We start from the raw sequence: 14,453 nt of genomic DNA, 5'->3' as shown, positions 1-14,453 counted from the left end.
GACTAAATTTTACGCATGGACATGTTAAAGCTTATTGTCCATGGTGAATTTTTACCGGGATTGAATTGTTTAGGAAATATTTCCATCGGGAGGGGGGATTTTTCCATGGAGGTGAAAAACTTAAAACTGTCATGACTTATTACGTGTGTTAGGGGTGTTGTCCCCTCCTCAACATCTCGCTCTGTGCGCTAAAGTTTGAATTTTGTCCTATTTTTTATGAACGACTCCTGAACCGCAAGGGTCGTTTAATTATAACTATAAAAAGCTTTTTTTAAGTACTAAAAAACTTTACCTTGAAGAGCCATGTGTTGAGGAGAGGACAACACCCCTCATATACATAATAATTTCTGTTTGTTTGAAGTTTCAATGCTGCTCCATATTTTCAGATGAAAAAACTTGTTTGTTTTTATAATTTAATATGGTCATAAAATGGCCCATAAGTTAATCATAAAATGGCCCATGATGGCAAGAGGGCCAACCCTATTGATTATGCTGTTGCAAACCGAAGACTGGAAGGATCGGTACAAGATACTAGGGTGTGTAGGAGGACTGCTATTGATGTTAATAGTAAAGGTTGCCATCTTGTACTGCCTAGGGTTGTTCAAAGCTAAAATTTAGAAAGGGTAACTAACTTTCGGGAAGTTATGATGTTGATAGACTCCAGGATGATAATTTAATGGAAATTTTCCAGGAACTGTCGAATATTTAACTAGAGAGTCTAAAACTTGACAATGTAGGAAATGGATGGAATGATTTTTGGAAAATAGTTTGTGAAATAGCAGGCGGTTTCTTAGGAAGGAAAGTTAGAAACACGGCTAGAAATATTGGTAAAACAGTTTTAAATCTAGTAGTGAAAATAAAGGGACTTTTACGAGAAGTATTTGAGCGATAGATCTAATGAAAAAAATTTATGAATATAAGGAAAGTAGAGAAAACATTAAAATATGAATTAAGGAGGTGTGAAGCGAAGGCCATGGATAAAATGGATGAACATCTTGAAGACGCAGCCAGTTTGTATAATAGTAAAATGTTAGCATGTTAACAAATTGAGAGGGAATAGTCAATCTGGAATTGTCCCGGTTAAAGATAGGAATGGGGCCGTAATTAGTGATAAAGAAACGTTTAAAAAGGGATGAGCAGAACAATTCGAGAATGTGCTAAATCTTGATAAAGTTACAGGAAATGATATAGAAGACGGGGGAAAAGTTTTGGCGCCTTGGAAGTCAAGGAAGATTTATGCAGTTAGAGACAAATTACTGAAGATTACGAATATTATTTTTGAAAGTGGGACGTACCTAACGATTTTAGGAAAAGATTAATTAAACCCATCTATAATAATGGTTTTATAGTGAAAGTGGTAATTATAGAGGCGTTAGCTTTGTTTCTGTAGGACATAATTTACTTAGTTTGATGATAGTTTTTAGACTTAGAGATGCTGTAGATAGAACCATAGACATGCTGCATTTAAAATTTCAAGGAAAGAAGAGTGTGGTTTTTGGAAGGGGAGAGAATATGCTAACCAAATTTGCACTCGTTGATAAATAATTGAACAGTTTCTAGTCATCAGACCCTATTAGTCCTCAGTTTTATAGATTGTTAGCAAGTTTTTGATGCAGCCGATATTAGAGCTTTAATGAAAGTTTTATCCTTGCTGGTATCGTGCTGAATCAAGAGTTAAGCAGGGTTGTGTTTTTTAGAATTTTCATGAATCATTTGATTGACTTAGTGCTAATACAAAGGGTCAAAGGCTATGAGAGAGCCTGGAATCAAACGGGAAGTTAAAAGTCTCCTACTCTTAGATTTTGCTAAAGATGTGAGTGTCCTAGATGAAAATTTTATCAAAAGGAATAATTTTTTGGATGTTTTGAGAGTTCAGAGTGGAAGAATAGGTTTGAAAATTAATGTTAAGAAGGCTAAGTCGCTCAGACTGAGAATAAGTGACGGCGAAGAGGTTATGCTGGGTAATGAGGAGATTGATCATATGGATAGCTTCACTTACCTAGGTGGTATTATTGGTATTTGTGGATGCACTGAAGAAGGTTCTGTCGGACAGTAATCCAAAGTTCTTGTGCCGTTTCTAAGTGACTAAAAAGACTGGAGGGCTGCTAGCTTCCCGCCCACGCCCCTTTTTTTCCTGAAAGACATCCGATCAAAATTTTGAGATATCCGATCAAAATTTATTCAGCGTAGTGTAAAAGTCCAATGACTATGCCTCTGGGTATTACATAACCTCCCACAAACCTCTGGGGAAAGGGCTGTAAGTTATGCCCGTTGTCTACATAGAGTATTTTAATTTGATACGCACGAAAATTTTTTGGGAGGCTTTTTCTGCAGGGGGGTGGTGGATTTTCCATGGAGAATTTTCTTTGAGAGGGAAATGTTTTCATGGGAAATTTTAAAACTTTTTTTTTATATAATTCACAATAAAGGATGATTTCAGCTCGCAATATAAACCTCCATTTTGCCTGATTCAAGCAAAATCACCGGTTTAAAATTGCAATTACAAGGTTGCATTGAGCTTGCCTCCTACATGTGAGCTTGTTAAGAAGCGATTTCATGATTTTTTTTTTTTTTCAAATGTAAGACACATTTTGCTAAGTCATTTAAAACCTTATAAATCAATGTTTAGCAGTTATGAGACTCAAATGGCGTCTACTTTTCAGCCTCATTTCTGTAAATTACATTATAAGAAAGAAGTAAAGTAAAAAACAAAAAAAAAGAGTGAAATATACCACTCAATTACCCATTTTTGTTTTTTCCCAATATAATAAAAAAATTCTTTTATTAGATATGGACAGGAACTATGCAAGGGCAACTGTCAAAAGTAAGTTCAAAAGGGAAGAGGAATTGCACGTCATATATTCTTATAACTGGGTGTTGGCGGGATGAACTCTCATTCAAATTTGACAGAAATTCAATGTATCCTTTTCGTTTTATAGGCGTTGAAGATTTCTACAAGTACACAGAACACGCTGTACCGCAAAAAGTGAATAAAACTTTCAGAAAACCTGGGCCTTATCCGGAAGATGAAAAAGCAATAATAATTTTTAGAAGAAAGCTTTTAGAAAAACGAAGGAAGGAAATGTTGCAAGAATATAGGTATGTTCTTTTCCTGTAATTGTAACACTTTAACCAGACCTGCAAACAGGAGATATTCTAGAGATTTCCCCCAGTGCTCATCCTCATTCCGTGAAGAGGTTTTGAGAAACAGAAGAAAATAAATGAAGTTTCGGTAATAAGGTAATTTTTGTAAGTGTCGACCTCCTAGGCCTATCATTCCACCTCTTACATCTGCTAAGATTTTAGACATGTGTATCTGACTTCGATTGTATTTATTTATTATTTTCGTATGAAAGAGGAACGAATTTGTGGACTAAAGCTTGTATTTGACTCATGTTCAAATCTTGCAAGTTATTTACAGATTGATACTCACATGTCTCCTAAAATTTGACTGAGACCTTGGGTTGTGAAAACCATTCAAAATTTGGATATTTTGAAGGCATTAAAGAAAAAGTAAGATTGTGAGATATCAAAAACATTTATACGAGCATCCAGGGACAAAATAATGATGTATTGACATTGTCTTCTAAATCACACGTGGGACATGAAAGTGTTTATAGGCCTCTTCGCCCTGTGTCTATTGATTCTCATATTTCAATTAATTAAAAAAAAACTTTCCGAAAAGAAGTTTTCCAAAGGAAAGTAAAGAGCCATATTAAAACTTAAGACGACCAGAAATAAAGTCCTGCAATAATTCAAACTTAAAACAGCCAGAAATTACTATCAAAGAATAAATAAAACCCCGAAACAACTAAAATTAAAGTAAATAATCACATCAAACGTAGAAACTGCAGATTCTAGTATAGATGAATGAATAACTCCTAAGACAAGTATAAATTACAATTAGTAAAATTAGTCAAACTTAACATGAACCGAAGTTACTACAATCAGGAGTTAGGCAATTGAATCACTTCCCCCCTCCCGCCCTTAACCATCTAATGACTTTTGCGTTGTTTGTGTTAGATTGAAAACTATATGCATTTTAAACAGTGTGGTTCAATTTTTCAAAATATCATTGACTACATTAATCAAATTGAGTGAAAAGAACTGATGTAAATAAAGTGAATGCTTAATAAATAATTGCGTCAATTCCTGGGAATCTCAGTGATTTAAGATTATATTGAACAGATTTTCCGATTTTTGATTCTTGTAATTATAAAAAACGTTTAAAATATATTTCATGTTTATTAAACTTTCATTTCATCAACATATATTTGGTTTTCAGTTATTTCGGGCCATTTTAAGTTTGAACGACTATAGGACATTATTTCTGAACGTCCCAGGTTTTGATAGGCTCTTTACTTTTCTTTGAAAAATATCTTTTCTGGAAAGTTTTTTGACTGATTTCTGTTGGTTTTTAGGTACCAAAGTTTATTACCCTTCAACATTCCCTGAAAGTTTCAACTTAATACCCTTAGCCGTTCCTGAGAAATGTCATCTCAATGCCCATAGCTGTCCCTGAGGTATTGCATACACACCTTTTTGAGAACCTGAATGCACGTAGTGTATTTTGATTTAGTTCATTACCCCCCCCCCCCTGAACACTCCATAGAAGTTTCAAGTTAATACCCTTAGTTATTTTAGTTATGAGTGATGGAGACTGGATTGGTTATTATTATTTTTCTTTTATATTTTATATTATTATTTTTCTTTTATATTTTATTATTGTATCATCATTTTTAATTCAGTTATTTATTTATTTTTCTATATATTTTTTTTTTTTTAAGAGAATTCCGAGTTTTACTGAATTTTGAATTTTACTACAATTTTGATCTGACTCACTATATTTAAATATTTGATATTTCTTGTGAAATTCTTCCCTTTAAGTAGGCTGTGCCACTGACAGCATCTAAATTTGCAAAAAAAAATTGCTATAGGTATGGTAAGTAGTATTTTGAAAACTTTTCAACAGTCTGTACACCTTTATTGCAGATAGCTATGGTAAGCAGTAACAAGCACTGTTTAGTATATAATATGCATACTTGTTACGAGATGTGGTAGAAAATTAATGAGACTGGCGATACTACGAGTGATTTGAAAACCCTGTGCTGTTATCCTTGAGAAAAAACGTTTATCGGTAGCCTTCCATAGCTCAATTCGAGTTTGTACTCATTCCGTTAACTACGCGATTTGTGAGACTGCGATTAGTGAAGCTGGGTTTTCGTTGTGCGTCACGGAATATCTCAATGGTAACCGAAACTCTAAAAAACAAAATTTGGATATGAATAGATATATAAAAATATTAGTTTTTTATGCTGATTCCAAATATACAAGATTCATTAAGTTTAGTTTTACCCATCAAAGGCTACGAACCCAAGACAGTTTCCCTGATTTTTGAAAAAGGAGAGAAATGCCCCCTAAAAGTCAAGGAATCTCCATGAAAATCACACCATAGGGTTCATCGTATCAGAGGACCCCACTGTAGAGATTTCAAGCTCTCATCTTCAACGATATGGAATTTTGAATTTTTTGCCAGAAGAAAGATCGCGGACGCGTGTTTGTTTGTCCCAGAGGTGATCGTATCGAACCAATGATCCTAGAATATCGGGAAAGGGCCCTTTCAACGGAAATTAAAATCCAGTGCCCCTTTGAAGTGACCAAAATGATTGGCATTTTGGAACTTTAGAAACCATCCAAAAGGTTGTAGCAGACGTTTTGAAGACCATAACGGTTGAAGACTTTCAGCGCTGACACGAAGAGTGGAACAACATCTCCATCAGAGTGTAGCTGCCCAAAGGAACTACTCTGAATTGGATAGCATTTATGTTTAAATTTCATAAAGACTTTGTTATTTAATAAAATCTAGGTTGTATTGGTAGCTGCAACCTAGTAAGTAACCAAAAATGAAAAATTGCTAAAAAACAATAATTCATTAAAGTGGGTGGTTTATTTAAGTACATCTTATTCCTATTATAAAATTCGTCTTTAGATACTCTACGTACTCTTTATAAGTAAAAAATTGAACATTACCTTGGTTTTAAAGAAGAAACGAACATGAAAAGTAGCATCCTCATTCAGTTTTAGCTTTTCCCTTTTTTAAGCATTGGTAGCATTCATTTTGTGTTGCATTTATCGAATTTAAGTGCTCTAGTTGTTTCATTGTCTTCATTATTGGGTATTGCATTCCTGTAGAATCAGGGTTATGTTCGATTATTTCCTATGGAAATTTGAACAACCACGTCCTTGTTGATTTTTTCTAATTGATTTTCTAATTTGAGTTTCTATTGCCTAATACAGAGTTATTTGGCAGTTTTGACACTTTAGGTTAATATTGGCGTGTTATACATCCCTATGATAGCAGTTGTTCACAACTGGTCGACTTGAGGGACATCTGGAGGAGCAGCTCTGATCAAGGCATTTTTGTTTGGATTTGTCTTGTAGATCGTCGGTACTGTCTCTTTTGCTGTAGTTTTTTTTCTCTGCTTTTCTCTATAGATAGGAGTAAGTTGCGCTGAGACACTACATTATTAGTATCATTTGATAATATTTATTTGTAAGAATAGTATAAAGCATAACAATTACAATTCAGAACCAAGAATATAGCTGAATTCTTTGATTTGCTGATCCTGTAGCCCATCAACGTAGATATTATGCAGTAGACATTCGACTGGCGGTGTTTTGTTGTTAATTTAAGCAATTTTTCTACAGAATAATTTAAAGAAAAAGTTTTCCAAAAAAATATTAGAAATTAAGACCAGCAGAAATAAAATCATGCAGTCAAGCTTAAAACCAAGAGAAATTACTATCAAAAAATAAATAAAAGCCAAAATGAACAGAAACTAAAATGAATTCTCACTTCAAAAATAAACATACCATACGCTGCTATTGATGATTCAATGAATCCTAAAATGTACAGAAAGTCAAATCAGTATACAAGGTCAAACTTAAGACGAATATAAATTACCGCAAATAGGAGTAAGGTTACCGCCCTCTTAATCTTCTTAAGGCCAGAGCGTCATTTGGGCTTTACTGAATACGATTTGTATTTTGAGCAGTGTGTTTTTATTTCTCATAGCATCAACAACAGCACAACAAAAACAATATCACAAAGTTAATTTTAGTTTACAAATAACATCGAGGCTACTCTCTGTAACGGCTCGAGTGTCGTTTATGCTTATTGAAAAGGGATGTCTATTTTGAACAATATGGTTTTTCTTTGTCAAAACATGTTTGAATAGTGCTCTTGGTCAAAAGAGCCCTCACAGTGTCGCAATTCTTAAGTATTGCCGAGACATTGTTGACATTTCTTTTTTAAGATTCTTTAATCTTAAATTCATAAAATCTTAAGTGAATCTTTAAATCTTAATTAATAAAACAAAAGTTCAAGATAGGGATAAAATCCTTCTTAATAGACAGTGTATAGAAAATTCACAAAAAATACCAAATATTTCGGTCACGTGTACAGTGACCGTCATCAGTAGTAAAACTAAACTAAAACAATTTAAAAACAAAAGTTTATATACGAAATCAAATAACACTACATATTGTTTAAAATCTCTAATTCTTTTCAAAGCAAAAGCGGAAGCTAGCCTCTTTGTCCTTCTTGGATTCGGTTCATTAGCGTTCAATGATATAACATTTGGACAAAGATCAACTACATTGGGTGAATTGAACTTTACTCTGTCAGATTTTAATAGATTATCATAGATAGAGTTCAGCCCATATTCACTTGTATCCCGATTCAAAGCAATATTCTTGAATAAGATTTTCTTTATTTCAAGAGTTTCACGAAAATTTTGCTTTAAACCCCGATTCCTAGAAATCAAAGAGACATTCTCGAACAAAATAAAATGGTCTGGAAAATTAAAAATATGTTCCGAAAGGGCTGAATTAAATTCTTCCGACATAGAATCTTGCTTTAAAGCCGAAGAAATATAATCTTTATCTTGTAATAATCTCATTTCCAAACTCTGGTTAGTACGTCCCACATATAAGCTTCCGCAACTACATGGGATCCGATACACCCTGCTTTGTTGCCCAAATGAAGTTAGATCCTTCCCAGAATTTAGAAAACTACCCAAAGTATTATTACTCTTTAAAGCTACCCTTAGACCATTGCTTTGTAAAATTCTGTAAGGAACAAAAAACATCGTTCTCCCGAGTTGTCTCCAAGACTTCCTTGGAAGTCTCTAGGAACCTTTTTCCTCTTCTTAAAAAAGTCTGGTTAATTAACCATTCTGGATACATGTTGCTTATTAGTATTTTCCTTAGAAAAGACAAATCCTCCTCAAAAATTTTGGAGAGCAAATACTAAATATCCGGTCAGTTAAAGAAATGATCAAACCAATTTTTAGTTGGTGAGCGTGACCGGAACTATAAGACAAAAATCTATTGTTATTTTTCGGTTTTCTGTAAATTTTAAAATCCAGACTATTTTAATTTTTTACAAGAAGAACATTAAGAAAGGAAGTTTCCCATTCTCATGTAATTCAACAGTAAAATTTAAATCCCCCCCAAACAATTAAGATGTTCGAAAAATTCTTTTAATTCCTCCTCGCCATAATCCCATACTGAAATTATGTCATCCATATACCGTCCCCGAAAATAGGTTTTAAAAAATATGAATCCAACGCAATTGTTCCAATATTCTGCGAAAAAATATTAGCTGATATAGGGAATAAAGGGGCCCCCATTAGTAAACCATTTACTTGTTCGAAAAATTCCCCTCTGAATTGAAAAAAATAAGAGAACTTATTACACAGCCTTACTGAATACACAATTACAGAAACTTCCAAATCTGTTTTGCCACTAAACAAATCCAAATTTCTTAACAGCTTTCCTTCTAGAAGAGTTTCGGCTGCTTCTACATCAATATTTGTGTACATTGACACAATGTCGAAGCTTGGAAGCAAAGAACTCGAAGAAATTTCTACTTTTTTCAGTTTTTCAACCAAATTCGAAGAATTCTTAATATACGAAATTTGTGGAGACAAAAGTGGTTTACAGATTGACACTAACCACTTGCTCAAAACACTTGTTGGTGACCTTGTACTTGACACAATTGGTCGTAATGGTAGGTTAGGCTTATGAATTTTGGGAAGTCCATATAATTTAGGGCACAAGGAACTGCGTGGCAGGCATTTGTAATAAAGTTGAGGTGTAATTTTTCCTTCATGATTGAAGTGATTTTTTCCTGTTTGTTGAATAAAACAAAAGTCACTTACACTAACCTTTTTTTTTTCTTATAGCAAAAAAGGTTAGTGTAACTCACTTTTTTTTTATTCAAAAAACAGGAAAAAATCACTTCAATCATGACTTTCGCCTTTCCAGAGAAAGATTGCTAAAAAAGTTTTCGACAAATAATGCGGTCATATCGCATAATCCAACAGACTCTTTAAACAAATAAGTTTAAAAACGAATTGAAGTGCTTAAAGGATGAAGGAAAAATTACACCTCAGTTTTATTACAAATGCCTGCCACGCAGTTCCTTGTGCCCTAAATTATACGGACTTCCCAAAATTCATAAGCCTAACCTAGCATTACGACCAATTGTGTCAAATACAAGGTCACCAACAAGTGTTTTGAGCAAATGGTTAGTGTCAATCTGTAAACCACTTTTGTCTACACCGTATGTTAAGAATTCTTCGAATTTGGTTGAAAACTGAAAAAAGTAGAAATTTCTTTGAGTTCTTTGCTTTCAAGCTTCGACATTGTATCAATGTACACAAATATTGATGTAGAAGCAGCCGAAACTCTTCTAGAAGGAAAGCTGTTAAGAAATTTCTGATTTGATTAGTGGCAAAACAGATTTGGGAGTTTCTGTAATTATGTATTTAGCAAGGTTGTGCAATAAGTTCTCTTATTTTTTCAATTCAGAGGGGAGTATTTTGAACAAATAAATGGTTTACCTATGGGGAGCCCTTTATCCCCTTTATTAGCTAATATTTTTATGTAGAGCGTTAAAACAATTGCATTAGATTCATATTTTTTAAAACATATTTCTTGGGGCTAATATATGGATTAAATTATTTAAGCTTGGTTTTATGGGGAGCAGGAATTAAAGTGATTGTTGGAGTATCTCATTTGTTTGTGGGGGATTTAATGTTTTCTGTTGATTTGAAAGTGAATTGGAAACTTACTTTTCTTGATGTACTTCTTTTAAAAAATGAAAATAGTCTGGATTCTAAAATTCATAGAAAACCGACAAACAACAATAGATTTTTGTCTTATAGTTCCGGTCACGCTCGCCAGCTAAAAATTGGTTTGATCATTTCTTTAACTGATCGGATCTTTAGTATTTGCTCTCCAAAATTTGTTGAGGAGGAGTTGTTTTTTCTAAGGAAACTACTAATAAGCAATATGTATCCAGAATGGTTAATTAACCAGACTTTTTTAAAAAGAGGAAAAAGGTTCCTAGAGATTTCTAAGGAAGTCTTGGAGACAACTCGGGAGAAGGATGTTTTTTGTCCCTTGCCATATGTACCCGGGCTAAGTGAAAAACTTAAAAGAATTTTACAAAGCGGTGGTCTAAGGGTAGCTTTAAAGAGTAATAATACTTTGGGTAGTTTTCTAAATTCTGGGAAGGATCTAACTTTATTGGGGCAACAAAGCGGGGTGTATCGGATCCCATGTACTTGCGGAAGCTTATATGTGGGACGTACTAACCAGAGTTTGGAAATGAGATTATTACAACATAAAGATTCTATTTCTTCGGCTTTAAAACAAGATTCTAAGTCTGAAGAATTTACTTCAGCCCTTTCAGAACATATTTTTAATTTTCCAGACTATATTATTTTGTTCGAGAATGTCTCTTTAATTTCTAGGGATCGGGGTTTAAAGCAAAATTTTCGTGAAACCCTTGAAATAAAGAAAATCTTATTCAAGAATATTGCTTTGAATCGGGATACAGGTGCATATGAGCTGAACTTAAGGCCGTATCCAGGGGAGGGGTTACCCGATTTGAACCCCCCCCCCCCCCGAAATTTTTGACCGAGTCGAAAATAAGTCGAAAATTAGTAAAACCTAGGTAAAAATAAGTAAAATTTGTCGAAAACTGAGTCAAAAATTTGTAACCCCCCCCCCCCGAAAAAAAATCCTGGATCCGCCCTTGGATGAACTCTATCTATGATAATTTATTAAAATCTGACAGAGTAAAGTTCAATTCACCCAATGTAGTTGACCTTTGTCCAAATTTTATATCATTGAACCCTAATGAACCGAATCCAAGAAGGCCAAAGAGGCTAGCTTCCACCTTTGCTTTGAAAGTTTGAAAAGAATTAGAGATTTAAACAATATGTAGTTTTATTTGATTTCGTATATAAACTTTTGTTTTAAATTGTTTTAGTTTAGTTTCACTACTAATGACGGTCACTGTATATGTGACCGAAATATCTGTTATGTTTTGTGAATTTTCTCTACACTGTCTATTAAAAAGGATTTTATCCCTATTTTGAACTTTTATTTTATCATCATGGAAAGGCAGTGTGGTCTCCGAAATTATCTACATCTTAATTAATACTATTTTCAGGGCTCAATACCGGCAAGTCAGAAGAATCCTTGAGTATTTTCCTGAAGTTGATCTGGAAGCAATTGCAAGAGACTATCCAAAAGTTGATGTAAAAAAAGTCATGCTCCGTCATACAGAGGATGTTTTGCAAATTTAATCTATTAAATATCATATTTCTCATTTTTGTCTATACAGGACTATGATTTTGTTACAAATTTTATCGGGAATTTTTATTTTGTCTATTCACTAGTTTACCCGTCGCTCACTTAAATCAATTCAAAAATTTTCTTAATTTTAAAACGTTTAGTGCAGGGCTTCTGAACAGTAGTAACCGTATACCTTAGGTTTGCCAGAACCCAATTCGGGAGGGAGGGGAGATGGCTGTCAATCCCTGGACACTGCCAAATTCTAGCTCTTCACAGGTTTGCAAGTCATGGTTGCCTCAGTAGAGGCCACCTTTTAAAGAACAAGTCACGGCCCATAGTAACCAAAAATTTAAAACTGCTTTTGAAAAAAAAAGTCAAGCAAAAAAAATCCCACTTAAAGCTGATTTAGGAACGATAATTATGATTTCGATTAATTTTGATGGTAAAATTTTACTACGAATACGAATTTATAGGAATTTCGAAAAATATTCTGAAAAACCTGGAAAATATCATTGAGGGTATTTGCCTCGAAAATACCTCGAGTATACCATTGAAATCGCCATTGTCGAAAATTCCATGCAGGAAAGTTACAGCCACCCACCTGGAACAACAAGGAAAATCACTTTTTTGTACGATTAGCACTGATTAGATACCGTCTTCTTTTCTTTCTTTGCTTTTCTTTTAACCGCAGATTTTGTTTACAATTCGATGTAACCTTAGCATGATTGTCGTCTTATTCATTAGTTGTAAGGTATGACGTGACAGATCCATATTTTCAATTGAATTCAGAAATTCTGGCGTGAATTAAACACCTTTTTCCTGTTATCATTCACAAAATCATGCATTTTATTGGATTTGTGTTCCCCTGAGACTGCTTTTAATTCCCGCTGTTGATACTATTCTAACCGCAGATTTCGTTTACGATTCGATGTGATCCTCGATGTCGCTTCTTTTCTTTTCGCGGGTTTTATTGTCCATCATTTTCATTTATTATTTGCAGTGATGCTTGTTATCGAAAGTCTCCTAACCGCAGATCTCGTTCTGCTTCATTTTTGGTCATCATTACTTCAGACATTTTATCCATGCCTTTTTTTAGCTGTATGGATTCATTCATCAGCTTTTGTTTTCGCATGACCATAGATACCAAAACACTACTTTTCAAACTTTCCCCCAGTAATTATATTTTTGATTTTATTGTGTTATTATATCATTCAGTAACAATCAGGCATGTTCCATTGCGCATATCCTCTAAAATTTTAATTGCGCATTAGCACAATTATCGTTGTAATTTTTTATTTTGAAGTGATAGGGTGGGAACTTGACAATTTCAATATGCGTTATGCAAAATTTTTGTTTGGAACTCAATGGGATTATCGATGTCACTTGTTCCATATTGCGTTGTGCTAACATCTTCGTTTGCAATTCTATGTGATTCTGGTTTTCGCTTTTTCCACACCTTTCCCTTTAGCTGTTCAGATTCATTCGTCATCTTGTATAATTTCACATGTGTCATAGATACCAAGAACGATACTATCACCCAGGATCGTATTCAGGATTTTTCGGGAATGGGGTTACGAAAAATGCTTCAAAAATGTGTTTATATTCATTTTTTTATGTTTTTACGAGTTGGACCAACATTTTGACGTGGGGGTTGAATCCTCAGCCTCCCTGGATACGGTCTTGCCACCCCCACTGGAAAAAATTATGTAGGCTAATTGTCTTTTTAAATGGCATATGAATGTGACGTCATTCACATGAAATATGTTTTCCAAAATTAAGGCTCTAAACGAATTTTTCCAAATTACTGGTCTATCTAGATCGCTTTTCAGGCCAGAAAATCTTAGTGTGCCGATTTTCAAAGAAAATATGGAGCCGTTTTAAACAAAAAATAAATGCATAAATAAGTACACAATTATTGCTTGCTTAAAGGGAGTGTAGATGGGTTACCTACCCGGGGGCAGGCTTTCGCCCCCCCCCCCCGTTCATGTTAAAAAAAAATACAAATTTTGGTCTTCTCATAAGAAACACGCTAAATTGCCCCCCCCCTCCAAATTATCGTAAATTGGTGCCATAGTTGTCTTGAAAGAAACCCGCCATAATATTTCTCTTTTTTAATTGGTATCGAAAGACTGTCTATACAAACATTTTTGACGAATAAACTTTTTTTCCCTTCAAAAAACCAAAAAGGCGGGGTGCCTCTACGCCTTCAGGCAGGGCTAGATTTGCTAGTAGGTCATCGGTTTGAGGCTCGCCGAATTTTTAGTTTTGAAAATACTGGCATTGATGATAGTGCAATGAAGTTAGTCGTGTGTTATTTTGGAATTGGAGTTCACTTAAAACGACTAAGAATTGTTTATTATGATATGATTGCTATAAAGCTTAATGCTGTAGTTGGAATAGACCGACACAACCACAAATTTACTGTAAAGTGAAACGAAAGTGCTGTTGTAATTCTGTTGGCAATGGGAACTCTGCAAAACAGTGTCCGAAGGATCTGTTTAAATTAGATTTACGTTGACTGGGCTGGGTAACGTGAACTGTTGAAGTAGGCTTTGATTGACTTCGCCGATAAAGGTGTTGCAGGAGTGTAGAAGCATCTCTAACGCCGCCAGAGTAATCTGGCGGTACCAGCGTAATTGACACTGCCACTACTGGCTTCCGTATGAGCTGCAAGGGTCCTTCCTGATGCCACTAATGTAAATCCTCTGACACTACGGTGCCACAATCAACCCTAACGTACCATGGATTTTACGTGTTCTGCTCTTGTCGATTTTCGTCAACCGGTAGAGAACTGACACGTG

At 34.4% G+C, this 14,453-nt stretch overlaps 1 protein-coding gene across 1 annotated transcript in view; it reads left to right on the top strand.

Moving 5' to 3' along the window:
- mRpL47 (mitochondrial ribosomal protein L47) overlaps positions 1-11,746 on the top strand; it is a 64,646-nt gene extending 52,900 nt beyond the window's left edge. Inside the window, exons 4-5 of the mRNA XM_089096220.1 lie at positions 2,940-3,099; positions 11,528-11,746. Of these exons, the coding sequence (XP_088952346.1) occupies positions 2,940-3,099; positions 11,528-11,663 (296 nt within the window). The 3' untranslated portion in view covers positions 11,664-11,746. The remainder of the gene's footprint in view (positions 1-2,939; positions 3,100-11,527) is intronic.
- Positions 11,747-14,453: the final 2,707 nt, after the last annotated feature.

The sequence above is a fragment of the Artemia sp. Qi Xiang Cuo genome, chromosome 10, assembly GCF_049724085.1.
Source record: "Artemia sp. Qi Xiang Cuo chromosome 10, ASM4972408v1, whole genome shotgun sequence".
NCBI classification, from domain to species: Eukaryota; Metazoa; Arthropoda; class Branchiopoda; order Anostraca; family Artemiidae; genus Artemia; species Artemia sp. Qi Xiang Cuo.
This window is presented reverse-complemented; position numbering and strand designations above follow the sequence as displayed.